General features: G+C 42.7%; 1 protein-coding gene across 1 annotated transcript in view; it reads right to left on the bottom strand.

Moving 5' to 3' along the window:
• Positions 1–27,256, bottom strand: part of nf2b (neurofibromin 2b (merlin)) — a 78,524-nt gene that overhangs the window by 33,027 nt on the left and 18,241 nt on the right. The window contains exons 4-12 of the mRNA XM_038814046.1: positions 26,901–27,023; positions 25,722–25,805; positions 21,902–21,970; positions 21,203–21,285; positions 18,792–18,867; positions 11,403–11,540; positions 9,677–9,751; positions 4,219–4,332; positions 3,984–4,106 (exon numbers count right to left, since the gene is read on the bottom strand). Of these exons, the coding sequence (XP_038669974.1) occupies positions 3,984–4,106; positions 4,219–4,332; positions 9,677–9,751; positions 11,403–11,540; positions 18,792–18,867; positions 21,203–21,285; positions 21,902–21,970; positions 25,722–25,805; positions 26,901–27,023 (885 nt within the window). The remainder of the gene's footprint in view (positions 1–3,983; positions 4,107–4,218; positions 4,333–9,676; positions 9,752–11,402; positions 11,541–18,791; positions 18,868–21,202; positions 21,286–21,901; positions 21,971–25,721; positions 25,806–26,900; positions 27,024–27,256) is intronic.

Raw genomic sequence — 27,256 nt, 5'->3', positions numbered from 1 at the left:
CATTTTGGTCGTAGTACATGAACGATTAAAACTGTCTGGAAGACAGAATGTGCATTCAGTCACCCAGGGCATCGTCTTTGCTTGGGAAGACAACACATAGATCATTGAGTGTTCGGAATGGATTAATGGATCTAGCCATTCCTTTAATTGAAACATTAAATGTGATTAACATTAAAGGGAATTTTAATGCAATGCTGAAACCTGTATCTGGGTCAGGTTTCTATGAGGGCCAGGGTCAATCTTAAGCTGTGAGTTAGCACAGTAAATGATTCTTGTGTTTTAATGTAATGTTTTTTAAAAAAATGTGTTCCAAATGACTCTGAACAGAATATACGCAAAGAAGAGGTTAGAAAAAAAAAAGAACCGACAAGAAGCAACAAGTGCATAACTCTGCATTCCATCTCGCCAGTTCCAAGACATAACACCTCTTGTCATGAACGGTGAACTTGGCACAATGTTTACGTTTTGCAATGTCTCCTCAAATCCAAAGTAAAACGTGTTGTCATTAGACAAGTAACTGGGAGTCAGGTTACACCTTGGGTTGTGGGAGGAAAGCAAAGACACTCTAATTGGAGCTTCTTGGTAGCAGAAGTGAACTTCTCCCAGGAAGAGGTACTTTCTGTTTAATAGAAAAATTAATTGGAAGAAGTAGTAAATCCGACTGAGGAAAAGGCAGTTTTACCAGAGCCAACAAGCGCATTATAACAGGGGTTTATCAAAGATTTGGATAAAGGAGTCTCTGGGAAACAGTGCTGTAAGGACTGAGGTGACTGCAGAGTACCTCACTGGAGATAACTGTAGCTTGAAAACGCAAGAGTGGAGCACTTAGTGCAAGCGCTTTGAAGATTGCACCTGGTGAAGAGTGGTAGAACTCCACCAAAAAGCAGGGAAAAAATTTGGGACTGCTCTGATGCCATTTTTATGCCAGTAGTGTTTATGACATTGGTTCAAAGTGAAAGTCATTCTTTTAATTAAATTAATGTTTGAATGATGCTGATTATAGTTTATTAATGTAACAGTTTTAAGAACTAACATCTTGCCCTTGATTCTTTCCATAGGGGTATTTAGGGATTCCTTTCTTTTAAAATACTATAAGTCTTTACGGAGATTGTTATACATTTAATTGCCCACTCCCTAACAAACCTTAAAGCTAATCTAGCTGTACAACCTTGGACATATTACCAGAGCCAAGTTTATCAACTACCTTCAAGAATTTTAAAACTTGTACAAAATCCCCTTAGCCTTCTCTTCTCCACAGTAAACAATTCAAGGCTCTTCATCTCCGCCTGATAGCTCAGATCCCTTAAACTAGGTTTGGTTAACCCTCCTGCACTAACTTTAATCCTTCATACACAACACAAGTCACGCTGTCAGTGGAATTTAATTCCCCATCCAAGAGAGGGCTAGGAGATGGGATGGTAGTACCATACAATCATGTGGGAAGGCACCGTGTGAAGGTAGGATTTCCAACTCTGGCTGGACACATTCCAGATGTCAATGGGGGTGATGTCATGGCACGAGCAGGTGAAACTGGAGAAATGGCCTGTGACATAGAGAGAGGGAATGAACCAGTCTCCACTAAATTCCACTATGGAGTTTTCCACTATGGAAACAACTTAAAAGGGCAGCATGGTAGCATTGTGGATAGCACAATTGCTTCACAACTCCAGGGTCCCAGGTTCGATTCCTGGCTTGGGTCACTGTCTGTGCGGAGTGTGCACATTCTCCCTGTGTGCGTGGGTTTCCTCCGGGTGCTCCAGTTTCCTCCCACAGTCCAAAGATGTGCAGGTCAGGTGGACTGGCCATGCTAAATTGCCCTTAGTGTTGGGTGGGATTACTGGGTTATGGGGATAGGGTGGTGTGGACCTTGAGTAGGGTTCTGTTTCCAAGAGCCGGTGCAGACTCGATGGGCCAAATGGCCTCCTTCTGCACTGTAAATTCTATGATTCTATGAGTCTGAACAACTTCCTTTCCAGTTTCTCTCGGAGGAGAGAACGGTAGCACAAGTGATTAGCACTGTGGCTTCACAGCGCCAGGGTCCCAGGTTCGATTCCCTGCTGGGTCACTGTCTGTGCGGAGTCTGCACGTTCTCCCCGTTTCTGAGTGGGTTTCCTCCCACAGTCCAAAGACGTAAAGGTTAGGTGGATTGGCCATGATAAATTGCCCTTAGCGGCCAAAAAAGGTTCCGAGGGGTTATTGGGTTACAGGGATAGGGTGGAAGTGAAGGGCTTAAGTGGGTCGGTGCAGACCCGATGGGCCGAATGGCTTCCTTCTGCAATGTATGTGCTATTTTACTATATGTTCTATGATGGAAATCTGCAGCACATCACAGGCCGTCCAGTCACCACGAGTTCAGTCCAATATAGTGTGACTTCTCACACTTACTAATCATTATTCCAACATCCAGCCAAGTTTATATCGAACCTCGTCTTGATTTATAATCAGCGTCCCTCCCTCCAGCTCTGCAGCCTACATAGGCATCTGACTTGAGCAATAATCATGTGGTCTGTAGGCAGTTCAGATATTTCAATCAAGTGGCCTCTGCTGGTGTGAGTCGGGCTTGATGACCGTTCTGGGAGGGTTGGCAACCCAATGAGGAGAGTTCATCATTTTCCCACCCTCCGCCTGACAAGCTCAGGGGCAGGGAATGTCAAAGCTGGGCTTCCCACCCCAAGAGGCCCTTAAATTGACAATGAATGGTCACATCTCCCTGTCCCTTGGCCCACATTACTGCTGGAAGACCTGGGGCAGCTGAGGGTGGAGGGATGTTTTGCGCTGTCCTTTTTGAAAAAATATATATATTAAATGTTTCCAATTAAGGGACAATTTAGTGTGGCCAATCCACCTACACAGCATATCTTTGGGTGATCTTTGGGTATCACGCAGACATAGGGAGAATGTGCGAACTCCACACGGACAGTGACTCGGGGCAGGGATAGAATCCGGGACCTCGGCACATTGAGGTAGCAGTACCAGCCACCATGCCACCCTGTTTTGCGCTATCCTGATCAGACACCCTGCGCCCCACCAAGGGCCGTTCCACTGAAAAACCCCTATCTCCAACACTGACATTCCTCCTTCCCACATCAATGGGGCCAGCTTGGCTTGCCTGGTGAGGCTGCTCCACTTAACTCTCTCCTGGGACTTCTGGACACCAGTTTTGGGGCCTGCTACAGTACTAGCAGCCCTGAAGAACGTCTGGCCATCTGACTGGCTGGCAGCTCTTGGGGCAGGACTTTCATTGTCAGAGGTACAGGAACCAAATCAACTGCACCGTAGCCATTTCATTTCAGGTTTCAGTAATGGCTGCAGTGTTGTCTCTGGATTTCAGGCCGATGGACAGGGCTACGACCATGTCCATGAAATTCTGTCCTGTATTTCACATATGGTCTCATTCTATAGTGACAGCTCCTGCATTTGCACTTAATTCTTCTGCTCATGTAACTCTGCTTCCCACTGCTGTCACATACTGTAGAATTGGTTTCAGTGAGCTACCAGGACAGCTCAGATCCCTTCCCCATGTAATGTCTGACAGCCTGAAGCTATTTAGTTCATATTCGCAGTTTACTTTTCTTTTATTAGTCTCCTTAACTTGCATTTATCCACATTAAATATCACTTCCACTCTCAGGGCACTCCTTCAGAATTTGGTTTGTCGATGAGATCTGAAAACGATTTGACAAGTTCTCCTTCCTATATATCCAGGATCTTAAAGAGGCATTTATCCAATCTCGTGCAGTATACTCATCTGAAGATTAACACAAGTGAATTACATTCATTCAATGAAGATTTTGCACAGGTTCCTCAAGTTCATACTGTACAACTAATGTAGTTTGAAGCATGTGAACAACTGATAATATCACAAACCCTTCTGCACTGAACACCATGCCAGACTAAAATCACTTTAGTTTCCTTTATATGTGTTGAAAATGGATGGATATGGATATACTGCACAGCATAAAAGGGTAAAAAGAGGGAACGCACAAGTGCTTCATTTGCTATCCGAGACTCATCCTGTAACTGATAAAGGCGTCTTTCCAGATCATCTTTTGCTCGTTCCGCCTCTTCCCTCAACTTTTTCTCTCTGGCCAATCTTTGGCGTTCCATCTGAAATAGAAAAATCCACATTTTAGGGAAAATATTCCCATTGTACCAATGAGCCAATATTAAATGAAGATTTTGTACATAATTGATGTGTGTAAAGTTGGAACTAATTCACCTTTTTTCTCGCCTTTTCTTCTCTCGCTTGAGCTTTCATCTGCTGGACTTCAATTGAATCCACTTTTCTTCTTCTCATGAACAGGTCATGGTTTCCAATGCACAGCTGCAAAATCTGTAAATCGGCAGGAAAAAGTGACGTCACATTAACCTAGCAGAATGGGGTGTAAAAATGACTACTTTCCCATAAACCAATTTCCTTTCATTTCATAGAAGGTGCTGGAGAAATCGAGCAATGCTAACAGGATACTATGGTGAACAATTTGATTAGCTTTATAAATAGGGCAGCACGGTGGCACAGTGGTTAGCATTGCTGCCTACGGCGCTGAGGATCTCGGTTCGAATCCCGGCCCTGGGTCACTGTCCGTGTGGAGTTTGCACATTCTCCCCGTGTCTGCGTGGGTTTCGCCCCCACATCCCAAAGATGTGCAGGTTAGGTTGATTGGCCACGTTAAATTGCCCCTTAATTGGAAAAAATAATTGGGTACTCTAAATTTTAAAAAAAAAGCTTTGTAAATACAAGATGAAGCCGGCTACTCCATCCCAAAGAAAATTGAGCACCTGATAAATTTCCATTCTCCTCTCATCTCGATTTCCACAACATTCTACAAGGCAGTAAAAGTAAGGTTTACACAGCGATTTGTAGGCTCCCCCTATTCCACATTCAAAAAACATGTTTCTTTAAAGTGTATCTCTTAACAAAGCCGTTTCAATCCTCATGAAGATTAAAATAAGTTTAAAATTTATTGTGCAGACCAAGTATTTTGAAATGATTCTCCATAGAATCTTTAACTTTGCATATGCTAGAACAGGGGTGGGCAAACTGCGGCCCGCCAAAGGTCTTTATGCGGCCCACCAAGTCATTAAAAAACAAACAAAATTTTTTTTTTTTTTTTTTTTTTTTTTTTTTAATTATTTTTTTTAAGGTTAATGGGGGGGGGGGGGGGGGGGGGGGGGCTCTGTTGGGTTACTTACTGGTATAGGGTGGATACGTTGACTTGAGTAGGGTGATCATTGCTCGGCACAACGTCGAGGGCCGAAGGGCCTGTTCTGTGCTGTACTGTTCTATATGAGGCGCCCAGAATCATAACCGGGTGAAGTAATTATTTTACTTAATATACTATGCGGCCCTTTAATATTGTGAATTTCTGAATGTGGCCCTTGCACGGAAAAGTTTGCCCACCCCTGTGCTAGAATATCCATATTGCTACCGAATACATTAACATGGCAAGATGGTAACAGAGGTAACCCAGGTTTCCACTGTTCTTGAATCACAATTCAATCCAAGATGAATGACAGTCAAAGTTTAAATGTTGGTTGCAACACACGAGGAATACACAATAGAGCAAGATACAAGCCACAAACAGGATTAACTTTGCCTATGTTGTTATCATTTTACGCAACAGCAGAACCAGAGGTTGCAGACAGGGAAATACATAATAATAATTAAAACCTAGCTTAATGTTTTCAGTATATGATACTAATGAATAGCAGCTCTGCAAATATCGCAATACAAAATAACTTCTCTAGATATTTGCCATCCATATTACAACCATTTGAAACAACTGGCATCAACATATACTGTTAGGTTTACAATATAGTGAGTGTGGAACAACAGCAATCCGACTGAGAACACCAAACTGCGAGTTTACCAAGCCTGTACCTTCAGTGCACTCCTTGACAGTGGAGAGACCTGTATAAACATATGTTAGGCAGGAGAAAAGGCCGATTAGTTCCCATCTTCACTGTTTCAGTTTATTGGCATATCTTAGAAGGTCACCAACTCAGAGATCCTGAAGTGTGTTAATTCCATCAGTATACACTCATTGCTGAGCCAAAGACATCTGCATTGGATCGGCCAGCCATATTTATGAGATGGATGACGGCCTTATTTACAGTGAACTGGCCACTGGGTCGCAAACTCCTGGACAATCATACCTCTGCTGCAAGGACACCTGCAAACGAGATATCAATATGACGGACATTGATGCTGACAACTGGGACAGTCACTGATGTCTGTGGCCTCTGGAGGCTGACTGTTTGGAAGGGCACTGGAAGAGGCAGGCTGAAACAAAAAGCCCAGCTGGCCAAGGAAAGGGCCCATAGAAGACAGAGCCCAGCGAATCGTGTAGCTTCTCAGCCCATTGTCTTCCTCTGCAGCAAATACAGCAGAGAATGCCATGCCAGAGTGGTCTTCTGAGTGCCACCATGTGATGCTGAACAGAGATGACCAGGACTTCCGGTGGTGGGGATGTGCTGAGCAGTCGCATGAAAGGTGGCTCTCCCTCTAGAGACTCCAACCTAGATACGTTTGATCTAAAAATCAGTCACTGAGCAAACAAACCACTCCCCCCACCCCCCACCTGAAACATAAAGGACCCGAAGAAATGCCTGCAAGCCAGCAAAGGGGCCGAAAGGACAACAAAAACAATAAGAGCCGGAAGAGGCCACAGACACAAGGAGCGAGTAAGAGCAAGGCATGGTGGATCAAATGGGGTCACTGACGCAACCGTCGGCCTTCCCACAGACAGGTCAATGGATGGAGCTCTTGACACGAGGATTCCTAAAACTTAGAGACTTCATTAAGGAAGACCTCATGGCAACAGTGAAGTCGGCGGCAGCAGGTGCCTTCAAGAAGGTGCTAGAGAGGATGGAACAGTGATTAGAGACACAGAAGGCGACGGTGCAGGAACTAGAGAAGATGGCTAGAAACCAGAGTGACGAGATCACTTCACTCGAAGCAGAGGTGGTGAGGTTGGTGGCGGCCCAGGGAGTGCTCAAAGGGAAGGTGGAAGACATGAAAAACAGGTCTCGCCAGCTGAACCTTAGGATTGTTGGGTTGCCGGAGTCCACAGAGGGTAGGAACCCAACGGGCTACATGGTACAGAGGTTAGGAAAGCTGGTGGGGGATAAAACATCCAAGTCTCCGGAGGTGGACTGCTCCCACAGATCACTCTGGCAGAGGTCTAAGGCAGGGGAACCACCACAGGCAAATAGAACCGAACCCCAACAATTCCAGGACAAGGAACAGATCTTGTACTGGGCAAGGGACACAAGGTCCTGCAAGTGGGAAGGGCATATAATCCATATTTATTCAGATATTGGGTCCGACCTGGCCATGAGCCGGACTGAGTTCAATGGAGTAGTTCAATGTACAGTTTGGGATACTGTACCCAGCAAGACTTTGGATGACCTATAAAAATAGGAACACTATTTCACCATACTAGGAGAGGCAGAGGAGTTTTTCTACAAGAACGGCCAGGGAAAACAGCAACTGTGAAGGACGTACATGGACCATTGACAGTGATAACGTTCCTTCATTTATTAAGAACAGCGCATCCTAGGGAGGGGGGCACTACAGGGGAAGTAAGAGAAAGGGGGGGGGGGGGGGGGCTGCATCACCCCCACCACCTTGGACATCACTTCGAAGAAGGCTTGTCCAGTACCTGATGAGTCTGGGGCAAAAACAGAACATGTGGGTGTGATTGGCCAGGCCTCCCTGGCATTGTTCACACTTGTCCTCCACCTCCGGGTAGAATCCGCTCATTTGTGTTCTGGTTAAGTGCACCCTGTGCAAAAGGGGCAGCACGGTGGCACAGTGGTTAGCACTGCTGTCTCACAGCGCTGAGGACCCCCGCCCCCCCAACATATCAGGATAGTAACCTGAAATGTCAGGGGATTTAACGGCCCGATGAAAAGATCCAGAACCTTCGACCACCTGATGAGCCTGAGGGCCAACATAATTTTCCTCCAAGGGACACACCTGAAGGAGAACGGCCGACTGAGGGTAAGAAAGAGTTGGATAGGACAGACCTACCAAGCATGCTATGGGACAAGGGTTTGGGGGGTGGGCCTTGTACATAGACGGTAGAGTAGTGGTCCTGGGGAACTCATTACTCCAGCTCCCGAAAAGGAACGAACTACAAGAAACCTCCACCGAAAGGAAACAGCAAGCCAGCAGTCCCCCAGCCAGCAGGACACTCCCTATTGGACAGACCTCTGACCGTGGGCGAGCTTGGAGATTAGAACTGCGTGGACATGTACGGACAGCTGAGGTACAGACAGAGGAGGTATGGTTACCTCTGGATGAGACGCGGTAATAGTGCGAGAAAGAATTAAGCATAGAGACAGGGAGAGGACTCTGGATCGAAGCACTGCACAGGGTGAATCCACCTCTTCATGCGCAGGGCTGAGTCTTACACAGCTGAAGGTTATGCACAGAGTGCAATTTTTAAAAAAATTGAGTGTACCCAATTCTTTTTTTGTTCCCAATTAAGGGGCAATTTAATAATATTAATAATAATAATAATCGCTTATTGTCACAAATAGGCTTCAATGAAGTGACTGTGAAAAGCCCATAGTCGCCATATTCCAGCACCTGTTCAGGGAGGCTGGTACGGGAGCCTCCCTGAACAGGCGCCGGTCAGTTTAGCGTGGCCAACTGACTTGCCCTGCACATCTTTTTTGAGTTGTGGGAGTGAGACCCACGCAGGCACAGGGAGAATGTGCAAACTCCACATAGACAGTGACACAGGGCCAGGATTGAACCCGGGTCCTCGGCGCTGTGAGAGAGCAGTGCTAACCACTGTGCCACCGTGCTGCCCCTTTTGCACAGGGTGCACTTAACCAGAATACAAATGAGCGGATTCTACCCAGAGGTGGAGGACAAGTGTGAACAATGCCAGGGAGGCCTGGCCAATCACACCCACATGTTCTGGTCTTGCCCCAGACTCATCGGGTACTGGACAAACCTTCTTCGAGGCGATGTCCAAGATAGTGGGGGTGATGGTGGAGCCATGCCCACTAGTGGCGGACTTTGGGGGTCAGAGCAGCCATTGTTCTTTATGGGGGAGGGCAGGGGCCCTAGTCTTTGTCTCCTTTATCACCCATCGAAGATGGTTGTGACAACCAACTCCCAGGGCTCAAAAAAGAGGGCCTTCATTTGTGTACATAGGTCCATTTGCATGAATGTATAACGGTCTGTATGTCGCTCATTATTTCCATTTGTATACCAATTTTGTAGATTCACATTTTTCTTTTTTCATTGTTTTTACCATTGGGTGTTATCCTTAACAAATGTTACTGTAAATAATTGTGAAACCAATGAACACTTTTTTGAAAAGCAGAGATGACCACCACGGTGCAAACCATCATTTTATGAGATGGAAGGCTGGCATGATTGTAACAATATAAACTAAATTGACAAGAACTCCAAAACTAAAAGTACAATGGTTACATATTATGGTGGCAGAGCACGATGGTGCTCCAAAGCATTGTGCAACACTAGAAAAGGAGATATAACCCCCATATCACTGAATTCATAATATCAGCCAAATTAGGACCAGTAGGAACTGACCATAACTGAAAATTTGAAATAAGCAGCATAAATAACATCAATAGATGCGTGACTATAAAATAAGGTAAAAGCTGTAAATTCAAACTGTCACAAATAAACTCACCAATTTGTTCACTCGGAGCTGTGATGAGTAGAACTTGAAAACTTCTGCCTTTTTGTCTAAGGGTTTGATGGTAAACTGCAAAAGCAAAAAAAAAAGCGTTTTCATAAATTTGCTTTAAAACATTTTTTTCAATATGTACACTGGGAGGAGGAATCAAAGGAGGCTTCATTCTGATCCCTAAGTTGGGTAGAAAATTCACCATAGCATATTAAAAAATGTTTGACAATGTTTGAAAGGAGACAGCAGGGCGGCGCAGTGGTTCGCACTGCTGCCTCACGACACAGAGGACCCGTGTTCAATCCCGGCCCCAGGTCACTGTCCTAGTGGAGTTTGCACATTCTCCCCGTGCCTGCGTGGGTCTCAAAGATGTGCAGGTTAGGTAGATTGGCCACGCTAAAATTGCTCCTTAATTAGATAAATTTAAAAAATGAAGAATGTTTGAAAACCCAGACTTCAGGTTAGTCTCGAGTCCCTGTTCCAGCCGCCAAGAAGCTAAAATTGTATTGCAACATCTTTATTAAATCATGATGCATAACACTTTTTGAATGCCACTGCACTTTACTCAGGTATGGCCTAATTTCAAGGAAGGTACCAATTGATTCTGTTAAACTTTACTTGTGCAGAGGTGGTTACTCAAGTACTTCACAGCCTGTTTGGACATGGAAATTAGATTTGATACTTAACTACCCACAAAACAGCACTTGGAGCTTCCAAGTTAAGGTATAACTTTAACTGGCATTTTTAAATTTAAAAAGTAGTAAACCGAAATTACTTAATTTGTCATGGGGAGAAGCTGAAAAGACATACAGGACCAGCTGATGGGAAACAAAATACTCCATTATTTTGTGTTTGTTTTCTTTAGCCATCTTCACAAATTTACCTGTGTTTCCATTAAGTAATATCCCGCTCTTTTTATAGCATACCCTAAAGAAATAGAATCATAAGAATAGAATCCCTACAGTGCAGAAGGAAGCCATTCAGCCCATCAAGTGTCTCCGGCCTTCTGAAAGAGCACCCTACCTGGGCCCAATCCCCCCGCATCTAACCACTGGACATTAAGGGGGAATATAGCATGGCCAATCCACCTAACCTGCACATCTTTGGACTTTGGGAGGAAACCGGAGCACCCGGAGGAAACCCATGCAGACATGGGGAGAAAGCGCAGAGGGTTATGGCACTGGGAAGTGCTGAGAGTTTTGGCCAAGGGTGGTAACCATGGCCAGTACAGGCTTGGAGGGCCGAAGGGACTGTACCTGTGCTGCATTGTTCTTTGTCCACAGACAGCCACTCAAGGCTGGAATTGAACCCGGGTGCCTGGCGCTGTGAGGCTGCAGTGCTAACCATTGTGCCACCATGCTGCCCCTCATCACCCTAAACAATCAAAGAATCAGTCGCCAAACACCACAATGGTGCTCTAGATTATCCATAAGTACAGAAGACCCTCAAGCAAAATAGAAACATCGGTAGTCACAAAACAGACTTTTGACCCATTCAGAATAAAATTCAATTCCCAATCGCGACTGACAGAAGCATTCAGGCTTTGCTCAAAAATGTTTCCCAAATGCTTACTTACAGTTAACAGATGTAAAACTAACTATATTTAACATTTTATTTAATATGATTTGAATACAATAGAGCAGAAATGTCATTATGCATAATTGTGGATATTCCATGGAATGTTAACGTGTACAACTTTAAGGACAAAACTATTTGAATGTTTACCTACCTCTTTCTCACTGTAGGAAATGTTTCTGATCCCACTCCACGCAAATGACTTCTTTGATGAGAGTTTGTTGTCAGGGATATAGATATGAAGGCCAAGTGCATCAACTCCAAGCAACAAGTCGGTGTCCTTTTTGTTTTGCTTTTAAAATGTTCAGGAATAAAGTTATGAACTGGCATATTTATTTTTGTGTTATTCCAGTCAGTTGTTCCACAAATATTAAAATAAAATCCAATTTACATTGAAACACTTCCAAGAAATAATTGCCGTGAGAAATTGAACCACTTATTATCCAAGTCCTGATGAATTCTTCCAAGTATGGAAGGTTAACTATTTCTCTCTCAACAGATGCTACTTGATCTGCTAAGCACTTTTCGCATTTTCTGCTTTTATTTGAGATTTCCACCATCTGCAATATTACGCAGCTTTTGTACCAATATATATCTTGTGACTGAGGTTTTTTGGCGCTTATCATACAGGGAACTTATCAAGTTGCCGCTTTCCAAGACAAATTGAATATTCTGCATTGCTCCTGAAATTCTGATCAAAGTGGCAATTCAGAACTCTACTTGCTTGGGGCAGCACGGTGGCGCAGTGGTTAGCACTGCTGCCTCACAGCACTTAGGACCCGGGTTCAATCCCGGCCCGGGTCACTGCCCGTGTGGAGTTTGCACTTTCTCCCCATGTCTTTGTGGGTCTCACCCCCACAACTCAAAAAGATGTGCAGGGTACGTGGATTGCTCCTTAATCGGAATAAAAAGAACTGATACTCTAAAAAAAACATTTTTTTTAAAATTACTTGCTCAAGTTATTAATGTGTTTCCCCTTCCCAATCAAATGGAGGTCAAACATTTTTTAAAAATCACTTGAAAATCAAACTTATAATCAGATCAAAACAGGGACACAACGTAAACTGATGAAAATGCACACCACTTAACATCTTAATACACAGGCATTCTGCATACCAAGGTGAGGGAAACTGAACGGTAAATTGAATGTTGAACATTTACTCAATCTAATTTTTCAAATCAAACTCAAACTTAACATTTTAGTTATTAGCCTAACATGTTCCTGAACTCCATACTAGAGAATACGTGCCAGCAAAAAAGAAATATAGTTCTGTTATCTACAACTGCATAGAATACAAGAGCAGGGAGGTTATGATGGAGCTTTATAAAATGTTGGTTAGGCCACAGCTAGAGTATTGTGTGCAGTTCTGGTCGCCACACTACAGGAAGGATGTGATTGCACTTCAAAAGGTGCAGAGGATGTTGCCTGGGCTGGAGTATTTCAGCTATGAAGCAAGGCTGGTTAGGATTGGGTTGTTTTCCTTACCGCAGAGAAGGCTGAAGGGGAACTTGATCAAGATGCACAAAATTATAAGGGATATAAAAGGATAGTTAGGAAGGAACCTTTCCCTTTAGTGGAGGGGTCAATAACCAGGGGGTATAGATTTGAGGTCATGGGCAAGAGATTTAGAGGGGATTTGAGGAAAAACCTTTATACCCAGAGGGTGCTGGAAATCTGGAACTTGCTGTCCGAAAGGGTGGTAGAACCCTCACAACATTTAATAAGCATTTAGATGAGCACTTGAAACATGATAGCATACAAGGTTATGGACCAAGTACTGGAAAAGGGGATTAGAATAGATAGATGCTGGTGTGAACAAGGTGGCTCGAAGGGATTGTTTCTGCATTGTAAAATTCTTATCATTCGATTACATTATTTCTATTTATTTATTCCATTCATATTTGCCTGATTGTTTCTATTTTCATGAAGTGCTTAATACTTTACTAAACATTTTAGGTCATTTTGTTTTCCTGCATCTTACTTTTATACACATGAAAACTTTTCACCTGGGCAAATTTGATGCTTCCAGATCTGAATTGACTCAAACTATCAGTTCCTTCAGTGCCTTATGAAATAAAATCAGTTTAATCTTAAAAAACACCTTTCAACAAGGTTTTACTTAACTCTACCCCAGTCCTCAATACGCCAACCACTATTGAAGCCAAATAAACCACTGACAGCACACTGATGGCACATTGAGAGTTGTTCTTGTAGTAGGGTCTGAGAGTCATCTCATTCACCTTCAGATAATCCTAAAAGCCAAATTTCTCGTTGAATATTGTATATAAATTTACTTATATGCCTATGCAAATTGACTGCTGAATAGAAGGGTCCATGATTATCTGCTTGATTGCCATTAGTGTCACCACTAGTGAAGCACTCAATCTTAACAGGCGGTATATAGATATTATCTCATCCCCTCATGGGCTTAGAGGGCAATGAATGTAGCTTTTGTTTACTTTTAAAGTTACCAGACTTCCGGTGGCAGCATGTAGGAGAAGGTCACCCACTAGGTAGCTCCCACCAGGGATTAACTTTGGTCCTTTTGCCCGGTTCCTGAGGAATTTTGATGAACAAACTCTTTTTAAAAAATGAATTTAAAGTGTCCAATCAAGGGGCAATTTAGCGTGGCTAATTCACCGAGCCTGCACATCTTTCAGTTGTGTTGGGGGGGGGGGTGAGACCCACGCAGACACAGGGTGAATGTGCAAACTCCACACAGACAGTGACCCAGAGCTGGGATCGAACCCAGGTTGTCGGCGCTGTGAGGCAGCAGTGCTAACCACTACACCACTGTGCCGGCCCTTTGGTGAACAAACTCAACCCACCTAAAGGGTTAGTAAGCTTGACAAGGGAATAATGTCAACAATCTCAAAAAATACTGGTGGGAAGAAAGTAGCAAGTGGAAATCTTTCGACGGATTTGGGGAGTCTGCATGGCTCATGAGGAGGGAAGATGGCAGATACAACTCCAGTGGGTACAGTCGCTCCTATTATGGGAGATATGCTGTCAGTGGTGCTGGCCTCAGAGTTTGAGAAGCAGTTGGGAAGCCCTTTGGGAAACAAGGGTAGGGGATGATGGAAGCCCTCAAGAAGTCAATTGAGGAGGCACCTAGTCCCATTCAAGAGATCAGGAGGGGGCGAGGGGTAAATAGATAGCCCCACCAGAGTTCGATAGGATCCACCAAACTCCCCAGAAGGAGCCCCAGGTGAACGAGCCACCATGAGCAATGGTTGTAAGTTTCCACAGCTTCCGAGGGAAGGAGCCGGTCCTGAAATGGGCCAAAGAGAATCATGATGCGAGATGGGAAGGGAACACAATCCGGATATATCAAGAAATCTGAGTGAAGCTGGCGAGGAGGGCAGCCTTTAATACGGCGAAGGCAGCGTTATACCGGAGTGGAGAGGGGTTTGGGGCGGTAACCCAGCGAGGCTGCGGGTTACCTATGGGCCAAAATACCACTATTACGATGCGTCAGAGGAAACAGAGGCCTTTGTTAAAGAACAAGGTCTTGGACTCAGTTAAAGGGGTTGTGTGGGGACTTTTATGGTTGTTGATGGAAAGGGTTCATTTGGGATTTCTTCCATACTGTATATATTTGTTGTTATCTGGGGTTTGCTTATGTTGTCTGGGGTGGGAGGGTGGGACCAACGCGAGTAGGGGGCAGTGGTTAAGGCAATAGTAATGGAAATATATGGTCCCTGGTGGGAATTTGAGAATTACAGGGGTGTTGGATTTTGTTTTTTTACATATGTAACGGGGATGGGCTAGGGAGCTTCTTTTCTCTTTATTGATCCTTAATATTCACCAAGTACGGACTACCTCATTAGCAGCAAGATTTTAGCAAGCCAACAGGAGCGTGGTGGGAGTAGGGGCTACAGCCTGTTGGACCTGTATAGACGTGGTTCGGACCTGTGGCGGTTCATGCATCAGGGTATAAAGGATTCTTGTTCTCTTCCCCAGTTCATAAGGTATACTCAGGATAGATTTCTTTGTGATGGGTAGGTTTCTTCTTCTTGCGTGAGGAAAGCAGAATATTTTGCTATAATCATTTTGGACCGTGCTCTGCACCTGGTGGACTTGGTTTAGTAGTGGGCCTTGTTAAACCTCTGATACAGAGGTTGAAGAAAGGGCTATTGGTGGATATGAGGTTTTGTGGGTGCATTTCTAAGGCGATAGATGAGAATGTAGGGTTCAGTAAGAACAGGTCTGTCTCTCCCTCCATGCTGTGAAAGCCTTGAAAGCAGTTATCAGAGGGGAGATTCCATCATACAAACACAAGGATATGGAGGCAAGAGAAGAGCGCTCGAAGCTAGTTGATGATATTCTGAAGCTGGAACGCAAGTATTAGATTGACTCTATCCTGGAACTCCTGGTGAATAGGAAGAAACTGCAGACGCATTTTGATCTGTTGTCTATCGCTAAGATGGTGCGCCAGGTGCAGCATTCGAGGGGGGTTATTTATGAATATGGGAAGAAGGCCAGCCCTCTCCTGGCTCACCAGCTGAGGGGGCAGACGGCCTCCCAGGAGATCATTCAGGTCAGGGACTTGAGCGGTAAACTGGTGTCCACCCCAGAGAGATTTAATGGCGTTTTTGAGACTTTTTATAAAAATCTTTCAATGTCGGAGTCACTAGTGCAGGCATCGATTTCCCTTCTGTTAAAAAGGATAAGGATCCTGTGGAATGTGGATCATACTGTCCTATTTTGTTGCTGAACATTGATGCCAAGTTATTGGGTACAGTGCTAGCGATCAGATTAGAGCCTTCTCCCTGGGGCGTTAGGTGAAAGAACGACAACTGTCGTCTAAAGTCTGGCGACTGTTAAATATAGTTGTCTCCCCGCCTTCGGGGCATGATCCAGAGGTGGTTGTGTCTTTGGATGCTGAGCAGGCATTTGACAAGGTGAAGTTGGAGTACTTGTTTACAGTTTTGGAGAGGTTTGATCTTGGACAAGTTTATTTCATGGATATGTCTACTGTGTAAGGCCCCATCGGCTAGTGTGTATACCAACACGTTGAGTTCAGGGTACTTTCAACTGGGGAGGAGAACGAGACGGGCTGTCAGATGGTTCCCCTCCTATTTATATTGGCGATTAAGCCCCTAGCTCTGGCTTTGAGAGCTTTGAGTCCTCACTATGGGTGATATAATGGAGCTACTGAAGAGCTTTGGTTCTTTTTCGGTATTGATGGGGAAATACGGATTCATGGGGTTGATTTCGTTTAGGTATCTCCCGGTTCAGAATTTTGTACGGATGGCCTTCCCGACATTCCCCGAGGCGCCATCGACATCTATGGAAAGGATTCTTTCGCTTTCGGAGGAGGGTAGCTCCTGTCAGAGGAAGTGGGCTCGCTAGATGGGTAAAAGCGAAGTGGGAGGGGGAGGTGGTGCCCATAGATGACAACGAGGTATGGAGTGAGGCCCTTCGCAGGGTGAACTCCACGTCCTTATGTGTGAGGCTGGGCTTGATCCAGCTCAAAGGAGCATTTAGGCGACATCTTACTGAGGCAAAGAGGAGAGTTTATTTCCTAGACGCAGATGACAGGTGCGAGCGATGTTCCTGAGGCCCGGCCAAACACACACACATTTTGATCCTGTCCCAAACTTGAGCTTCTGGGTCTCCTTCTTCAGTACCATGATGCCGATTCTAGATGTAGAACTGGAGCCCTGTCCTCTGGTTGCCAAATTTGGGGTGCTGGATTTGCCTGGGCAGATAGGGGCGGAGGTGGATGTTCTTGCCAGTGGACGAGTTCTGCTGGAATGAGGCCCACCCAGTGCCTCGACATGGTTAGGGGACCAAATAGAGTTTCTGTGCCTGGAGACGGTCAAATACACTGTGAGAGGATCTGTCAAGGGATTCTACCGGAGGCGGAGGGGTGGGGGTGGGGGGGGTGGGGGGCAGTGGAATGTATGGTTTGTGTGAGTTTGTGTGCTTTTTAGTATTTTTTTCTTGTATGGTGTATCGGTGGATTTGTAAAAAAATTTTTTTTTTGTAACATTTGGTAAAATTGAAAAACTAACTTTTAAAGTTGCCAAGGGAGATGGATCTACTTGTTACACAGTAATCAATAAATTGATATTTCTCCAGTCTTCTATTTAGGGGATGTAAATATTCAAAGATGTTGACCAGTGTTCCCAAGATCTGGATCCTCCCATTCCTGGTGAAGGGATGTGGGATTGCATGTATAAGACAAAACCCAGGATGGTCTATGGTGAAGAAAAAAACAAACATACAAGAATTAGGGCTGCACAGTGGGTAGCACTGCTTCCCTCACAGCTCCCAGGGAGCCAGGTTCAATTTCGGCCTTGGGTGCCTGCCTATGTGGAGTTTGCACTTCCTCCCAGTGCCTGCACCTCAGGATGCTCCGGTTTTCTCCGAAGTCCAAAGTTGTACAGGTTAGATGGCTTGGCCATGATAAAATGTCCCCTTAGTGTCCAGGGAAGTGATTTTCAGGTTATATGGGGTTGCAGGAATAGGGCGGGAGAGTGCGCTTAGGTAGGGTGCTCTTTCAGAGGGTCAGTGCATACCAATGGGCCGAATGGCCTCCTTCTGTACTGTGGGGATTCTATGGTTCTAATCAATGGTTCTAATTTTGTTACAATAGTTGATCTATATTGTTGTTACTGAATATTCTTTTGTTCTATAGATATACATAGGAGCAGCTACAAACCCATTATCCAGTCTTCGTGTGGATATGACAAAAATCAAATATTGACTCTTTGGTGTCTTAGCACTGAACATAGAATGATACAGGAGTGCAGGCCTTTTGGCCCATTATGCCTGTGTCTTGAATAGCGTATGAATAAGTAACCGAGCTGAGACTAGGAAGGTCCTAAGTTGCAAATCAGGTCTATGGTGAATTAGTTTCATCGGGCCTTCCCACAGCCATGCAACAGAACCTCAGCTGCTCTGGATTAGAGTAAAGGAAGAAAACAACCAGAGTTTTCATTGCTATCTCAAGTGCCCTATTAGAAACATGCATGTGGACATCATGTGAAAATAGCATTGGTTTGAAACATTATGTTTCCCATGCCATCATGACTGAAATAAGAATAATGGTCACTTAAGTAATCTACCAGAAATTACCAATAGCTATGGACTGTAATTAGATCAAAAAATCGATAAAGAGAACACAGAAAATTGGCTGCACATCGATTATGTTGAGCAGATGGAATGAAGCCGGAACAAAAAAATAGCCCTTTGGCGAGCATAAAAAGGGGAATTTACAAAGCACTTCCTTTTAATATATTGTAAAGTACCAATTTTGATGTAGCCCAACTTTCTTGTGAGGGAAAATCTTTAATATACTACTTCTGCATAAATACAGTACAATAATTTTCCTTCACCAAACACAAAGCACTCATTGTACAAACTGCAGTCCACAGAAATACAGGGTTGACAAAAACAAACCTTATTAACACTATCTAATGGCTCAACAAAAGGGGCACATTAAATTCAGGATTGACCCTTTGTTTTTAAAAGTGGATTTTTTGCCTGAGTTCATCATGCATGTGTTATTTTGGTAGCACAACTAATACTTACTGTGATTGGGAAGTAATTTACTCCATACATTTCTAGATCTTGTGCAATCTTCAAATATTCCATTTCAGCTTCATCTCTGTCAAAATGATTACAGCAAAAATATAAAGTTATACGAAAATAATGCAATTAGTGTTAATTGCATAGCATGGGTGTTAATTATATTCACGTAGTGGCTACTAACTGGGAACTCACCAGTGCTCATAATATATACATATATAGAGAGAGCAGGCAGAAAGAGTAGGTGCTTTTAGTTGGAGATGCATGGTATACAATATGTGCCTCCGTAAACAAAAGCTCATCAATAAACAAAGACGAGGCATCAATATTCTAATGCTTCATGTTTCACCTTGATTAATTAGTGAGAGAAGCATGACACGTGTTGAATTACTTTATGCCAAGTCATATCTAATGGTATTTTGGGAGGAGTGTCTTTATTTTAATTATCTTGTGATTTCTCAATATATCCATTGTTAACATTACATACCAAAAAGAGAACCAAGATCTTTTCTAACTGAAGGAAGAAAATAATCAAATAATCAAAATAATCAAATAATCAAAATAGTCAAAAATTTAAATAATTAAAAGCAACATCCTTGTGTTGCAGTAAAACTGTGCACTTTCCACACTGATGGAAACCTATTCAAATTCCAACATCAATAAGAAAATGTCCATGTGGAGTTTGCACATTCTCCCCGTGTTGCGCGGGTCTCACCCCCACAACCCATAGATGTGCAAGGTAGGTGAATTGGCCCCACTAAATTGCCCCTTAATTGGGGAACAAAAATTGGAGACTTAAAATTTTTTAAAAACAGCAATAAATAAATGCGCCACTTGAGTCTCAATTGCTTCATTAAATCTTAGCTAACAACTGAAATTAGATCCCATCTTGAAAGGACGATAAAGCCTGGAGGTCACCTTTCTGTGCAGCAAGCACATAGTTTATTGGATCTATGGGAGGTGACAAGTCAGAGCAACACATTTATCCAGCCAAAGTTCATGTTGGAAACACAAAAACGGTATTGAATGAGATTGGGGGGGGGGGGGGGGGGGGAGAGAATTATGTGGTCTATTCATTTCCATTAAGACATTGGCAACATGTAGTGAAAATCTCAAGAAAGATCTGTTCTGAAATATATTTTTATGACAGCAGCATTTTCCCAAACAATTGAAAAGCAGATGGTGTTGTTTTTGACGATGATTGCCTGCTTCTGTTATCAAGAAACTAGCTGAATGAATTAGGTTAATCTACCAAGAGTACATGGCTGATGGACTTTGTGAATTGATGATGGACTATTGAATGAATTTCATAATTATCAGACTTAAATTTGACTGTATAGCTAAACAAATTCATTGTTTGGTGTTAAAATGACATATGCAGTTGGAATTTTGATGTACATGACTGTATTTCTGTTTATATTATCTTTCAAATTTGTGCTTTCCGTCAGGGTCTATCTGAGATCATTTTGCAAGAATTGGAAATTAGAAAATAAACATATTGCCAGAAATTTCTTATTTTAAAGATTTTTCCTGCAAAATGTTATGCCAATGAAGTGAATCTATTTTTTACGCACGCAATTACTGTTTTCAGTTTTCCCTGATCCTCAATTCAAATTAGTTTAGATAAATGAAAGCAAGAAGTTTGCATTTCGATATCAATATGTGTACAACATGTAGCCATGAGAATGAAAAGAGACCTGAGCATGTTTTTTTATTCCTTCATGGAATATGGGTGTACCTGTCCCTAACTGCCTTTGACGTAATTGTCCCTAACTGCCTGAGTGACTTGCCAACCACATTATCGTAGATCTGGATTCACAAATTGGCCAACTAGAGAAGGATGGCAGCTTTCCTTTCTGAAAAGGTAAACCAGATGGCTTTTTATAACAATCGATGATAGTTGTCATGGTCACCAACATGGCTTTATAATTTCAGATTTATTAATTGAATTTCAATTCCACCAGCTGCTTTGGTGGGATTTGAACCCATCATCCTCGGACTCTGGATTACTACTAGTCCAGTGATGTTACCATTACGCCACCACCTCCCCATAATGATAAATTCATAATCACTATTACTGAGGCTAGCTTTCAATTCCAGATTTTATTTATTGAATTAAATTTTCACCAGCTGTCGTGGTGGGATTTGAGCCCATGTCCCCAAAATATCAGATTAGGCCTCCGAATTACTGGTCCTATGACATTACCACTGAACTGCACACCATGTCTACCGTACTGTGATGGTTACAGCAATGGTGATGAAGACACAAGTGTGATATGAGCAGCAAAATCTAAGGTGGCTTGCAGGGGTGCTTTTTGAATGATGGTTATCTTATTCTCCAGAAGGCAAAAGAAACATACACATTACATAGGAATGTATACAAAAAATTCTCAGTTAGCTGTAGCGATGCTTACCTGGTGATTCCCCGGTGCTCAGCATACCAAGCTGTTATTTTTTCTTCCCACATATCTGCTGTCATTTGATATTGCTTAAGAACCTAAAAAATGCAATGCAAAAGTAAACTTCCAAAAAAGATGTATCCTTTGAAAGGTTAGCTTTGGTGCACAGTATGTAGAAAAATCTCTGTGAACTGCTAATGCCCACTTTTGTTATCCTGGCAAAAATATCCAATTGTAAACACAGAAGCAGTGGTAGATCAAAGAGTGCGTCGTGAGAATATTGATCCATAAGCTTCCTCGCCACCGTACTTCCCCTTTGACGAGGCTAATGGTATAAGACAAGCTGGCAGAGCCCTGCTGTTAAAATTGCTCATCAGAAACTGTATGGGTCCCAGCACTCCGTTCATTAAATCTCCGATCCATTATAATAATATCCTAAATCCAACACATACGCATGCCCGCCCGCCTGCTCACCCACCCATCATCCATCCAAGCACCACAAACATTGACCCTTGATTGCCATGTGATATGAAGCCGCTCTGGGTCAATTTTACATATTCCAACTCTTACCAAAACTCACAATGTTCATTGAATCTTCACAGTAAAAAAATTAAATCATAAATCTTATGTTTGACTGATAATAATGCCTTAAAAATTAATATGTAGCAAGATACAACAAAAATAAGGAGCTCCAATGCAAGTTGCAGAACTTACTCTTTTAGGAAGTAACTCATCCTGAGCCAGGAAACCAGGTTTATGGAAATTAGGATCATAGTCCCCATACTGTAAAGGAGAAAATATAAACATAATAGGTTAAGTGTCATCACCTCTGTTAAAAGTAGCAAAGAATGTCGTAAGTTCAATGTTAGTTAAAAAATAGGGTAATTTAGTCAAATAAAAGTATTTTCATACTCAACTAAAACATGACAGTACTGATGATTAAATCAATCGCAATCTAAATAACCTATGTTAACATTGCAGTGTACTCTCATATATAGTTTCTATCAACAGGTTAATTTGAATATAGTATCAACACATTTATCGGTGTTGCTGAATAAAACATGTTTTCAATGCAAGTATTCAGTTGAGCAGAATTATTGCATCTAATACTCATTACACCTTACACAGCCAAATATCACACACCCAAATCAACCAGCTCCCAGGGATGGTAACCTTGTCCAAAATTGACAGCATCTTTAGCCTGGCTATGAAGGATGCTTTAATGGCCCTATAGTTCATACCACTACAATGCAGCAATAAAGACCCGAGAAAGGTCTTAAAGGAGCTTTGCAGTAGAATTCATCACTTCTCAAAGACCAACCCTAAGGAGGGTCAATTACCTCAATCCTAATACATCCTGAGGCCTTTACCAGGCATGAAAGGAACCTACTCACCATGTATGGATTCCATTGGGTATATCAGGTGGAACTGGGTGGAATTTCCCAATAAGATTAGAGAGCTTTGGTGAGACCGCAACTGGAGTACTGTGTACAATTTTGGCCTCCTTACCAAAGCTGTGCCAGAAAGGTTCACTCAAATGATTTCTGGGGTGACAGTGGTGTCCAATTAACAGAGGTTATGAAGACTAGGACCATATTTCCGAGAATTTACAGCGATGAGAGGCGAATTTAATTAAAATATATAAAAGTTCCTAATGGGTTTGGCAGGGTAGATGCAGAGTGGCTGTTTCACCTGGCTGGAGAATCTAGAAATAGGGAGCATAGTCTCAGGATCAGGAGGATGGTGGTTTCAGATTGCAACAAGGGTTGTAAAGCTTTGAAAGTTTCAGAAAGCTATAGATGCTTAGTTGATAAATATATTCAAGACTAAGATTGAAAGGTCTTTGGACACCAAGGGATATGGGGGAAAAGAATGGGGAAAGTGGAGTTGATGGAAAAGTTCAGCCATGATTTTAGTGAGTGAATGGTAGAACAGGTTCAACAGGCTCTATGACCTATTCATGCTCCTATTTCTTACGTTCTTAGCCTAACCAGGGAGATTTGACAGAGTATTTTACACCAATAACCAAACCCAATCTACCTTAAGTTGATGTTCACACAGGCACCTCTGAACTGGAGTGATTGAATTTAAACCAGCAATGAGAACCTATGTCATATCCACTTTGATAGGCCAGAACACTCTGACAAATTGCAACAGCTCCACTTGCATCCTAGTTAACTTAACACAAACCAAGAATTGAACATGCGTCCTCTGGTCTATTTAGCTCAGTAACACTGAATTGAGTAACTGAGTCATCAGAAAGAAACTATGATTGATTGTGCAATCCATTAGCACAGAAGGTGGCCGGAAGTGTCCCTATGACTTCTTTTTATAGTTATCAATCTCATCACTCGCTCGCATTTTTATCAAGATTCTACAACTGGTCACTGTACCCTGAATTATGGAGGGAGCAGAATACAAGTCTGGTCTCATGTTCCTGATCGAGCGCTGTAGCTTGGGAAGAGGGTTTTTTCCTGTTTTCTGCCTTTTCTTCATAAACTCCACTAATGCAGATAAAATACACCAAAATATCAAACTGGTACATTATGCAAACATGTCCACCACCTGAAGGAACTGACTGTTAAAGGCTCAACAAGGAGATCTACAATGAGAAGTCGAGTCTTCACCCCACACTCTCCTCACGCTGCAATGGAAACCTAGATGTTGAGGCCCAGTTCAAAAAATCAAAATGCTGCCCTGAAACCCACTCAGCATTCCCTAATGGGGCGATACGAACTTGTTACAAAATCTATTCTGCAGATGCTACTTGCCTTATCTCAGCTGATTCCCCTGACGGAAATGTTAAAAATCCAAGTGAACCCAAAATATTAGGTCCTGCATGGTAATGAATCCTTCTATCTCCAGGTGCATTCCTCTGTTCTCTGGAGGAAGAATTATGCCCTAATCTCTTCTTGGCCAAAGTGATGACAGGAATAGCTCTTCTACTGAAGCTGCTGCGCCCTCAAGTTGTTCCTTCCTCTCCCGCCCACATCAACCACTACAAATTCTCTGTTCATTCCTTTGCGAGGACATTATCCTAAAATAAACCACTAGATTCAGAAAATCATCAGCCATTATTAATCTGTCATCTGATTCCAACTCTTCTAAAGAATGATGCCATTCTCACAGGACAGTGAACAGTCCTCGAGCAATACCTGCACAGCTATACGAATCTGCCCACCAAAAAAAAATAAAGATTGTTCACACATCCACATCACAATCCATGAGGAGTCTTTGGTGGCATTGAAACAACTCTCCTAAGCATAAGCATAAAATACATAAAACGATATCCTGAAAATCTTAAAACCATGATTCAAACCTTCCCATCTTCTGCAAAGTGCAGTCAACAGGATACACAGAACTCGAGCAAAGCGAATAGCAATGTTGCTGTGACAGATCGCAATACCATAACCAGGGCAACAGCACTATCTATGTTCCCTGAACTTTCCTAAAGTATCCCAGCTACAGCTGATACCACAATTCCCACTGGTCACCTTAAAAATCAAGTATGTGCCTTAACCAACAATCAAACCAAAGAAAGCATAAGAGAAAGATCAAAAAGAGCGTGGGTAATTCCCTGCTTCCCATGCAAGATAGGGCTGAATACCCAGTAGGAGGTCATCATAGATCATAGAATTTAGTGCAGGAGGCCATTCGGCCCTCGAGTCTGCACCGGCTCTTGGTAAGAGCACCCTACCCAAGATCCACACCTCCACCCTATCCCCATAATCCAGTAACCCCACCCAACACTAAGGGCAATTTTGGACACTATGGGCAATTTAGCATGGCCAATCCACCTAACCCGCACATGTTTGGACTGTGGGAGGAAACCGGAGCACCCGGAGGAAACCCATGCACACAAGGGGAGAATGTGCAGACTCCGCACAGACAGTGACCCAAGCCGGGAATCGAACCTGGGACCTGGAGCTGTGAAGCAATTTTGCTATCCACAATGCTACCGTGCTGCCCTGTGTCAGAGTGAAAGAACTTATTCGTTCCAGAAAGGTCTGAGTAAGGGGAGATGGGAGAGGACTCAAGCATGTTCAACGGAATCAATAAACATCTACCTTGAACTTGCTGAGGATGACTGAAAAGAAGAATAGAAGTGAGTGACAGGAGTGCATTAAAACTTAAGCCCTTGAGCTTCAGGTTAAAACCAAGGACAATGTTACCCCACCCCACCTAACCCACAATCAAGTCATGGCCTGCTTTTTGGCAATTAGAACTTCAGACTACTCGATGAGCCTTCATCACAATAGTCACAATCAAGTCAAAAAATCCCCTACATAACCAACATTAACTTAATATCCCTAAACACAGGGTGCTTAATCACACAATTAAAAAGGAAAATATTAGGTTAAGGCCATACAGATGTGGGTGTTCTGTTGGAAATATTAGCACTTTATTTAATTAGCATTTTTAATGCTTTTGAGGAAAAGCAAAAGCAGTTTAATGGCTGATGTATATTTTACATTTTCATATTTCACTCTCATATTCCAAATGGAGCCCTCCAAATTGATTATCTTACACAAACCTTAGCTTGAACAGCATAGGATGCCAACAATACTGAAGCCTCAGGGGAACAGTAAATCTCCTCATCCAAAATCTGCTTCTTAACCTACAAGGAGGGAAACAATAATTAACTCCAAATTAAGAATCCATAATTTAAGTATTTGACAATCTCATGAACACTTTTAATTGTATAAATTGGCCAAATACATGAAACAAAATTATTCACAAATTATACTGGAAGAAGAAATTTAAGTGAGGTGTACTTTGGGTTACCCCGATTATACAACTTTTCCTTTCTATGCTTTTTCCAAATCTTGATTTTGTTTTAACAATCTGATCCTATTCATACACGTTCAAGCCTCTCTTTCGTCTCTTTTCCGATATTTAAAACATGCGCTGCCTTACAAGTTGCTTACTTTCATCTTCTCCTTTACCCTGGATACACATTTAAACCCATCACCACAGCTCTAGTTAACCAACTTGTGGAGACAGTGGCCCTATCAATACACAGTGCAGCTAAATCAAACCTCAGAAATCTGAACCCTTCTCTCCTACATCAGGCTTACAGCTGGCCATTTACCATGCTAATCATATTGTTCTTCTATTTGCTAATATGTGGAACAGGCCCAATATGATCTTTGAGGTCCTGCTTCTGAATCCACCCTATAACAAATGGACCACTTGTGCCAAACTTATTTTCCTCCAAATGATTGGTTCCAATTTTCAGCTAATTCTCTGTCCTCTCCAAGAACCTCTGCATCAACTTTTTTATATCCCTTAACTGGATTGTTGGTGACAACACAAAATAACTCCCTTTCATTCCTCTCGCTCGGAGGTTTCCCACTACCACTGTGTTCCTACTTAACTCTGTCTTGCTTTGGATAATCACTTCCTCATACTGAACAGTGCAGTTTGTCTCCAATTGTGCCTCAATTTTAGTACTTTTGAGCTCAAACTTAGTGACTCTTCCGATATATGTAACTGACCTGGACACTCAAAAGTCCAATATATAATGAAAAGTTTGGGATAACCTAGATCGCCACTATCAAGCCAAACAACAACGCAGTTTCAAGTCAACTGGACTTCCGAACATTGCCAGCACATACATCAAAAACACAACCAAACCTTTTTTGTTAAAACATCTTCTTAAAAACAAACCTGTCGGAGAAAAACAAATCATATAATTTTTGTGGACACAGACCTGTAGGAAGAAAAGGTGCTGTGTGATTTCCTGGACAAGCTCTTCTTCTACTTTCTCAGGATAAAACTTGGCCAGGAAATGAAATGTGATTGGATCCTCCTTAGGAACCTCTTGATCCAACACCTATTTACAGAATACAACAACAAATAAATTCCTCTTGTTCACTGAAAGAGAAAGTCTTACCACCAATACTCATCTCAAAGTCTAACCAATATGAATAATTAAAATTACAGAATAGAGAATACTTAAGCTTCCAACAGAAATTTACTGCATTTGGCAAGAATGTAAACTTCATATCTCAACTATGCCAGCTGTAAAAAAGCATTCAAGGGGGCAGCACGGTGGCTCAGTGGGTT

This window comes from Scyliorhinus canicula, chromosome 12, assembly GCF_902713615.1.
Source record: "Scyliorhinus canicula chromosome 12, sScyCan1.1, whole genome shotgun sequence".
NCBI classification, from domain to species: domain Eukaryota; kingdom Metazoa; phylum Chordata; class Chondrichthyes; order Carcharhiniformes; family Scyliorhinidae; genus Scyliorhinus; species Scyliorhinus canicula.
This window is presented reverse-complemented; position numbering and strand designations above follow the sequence as displayed.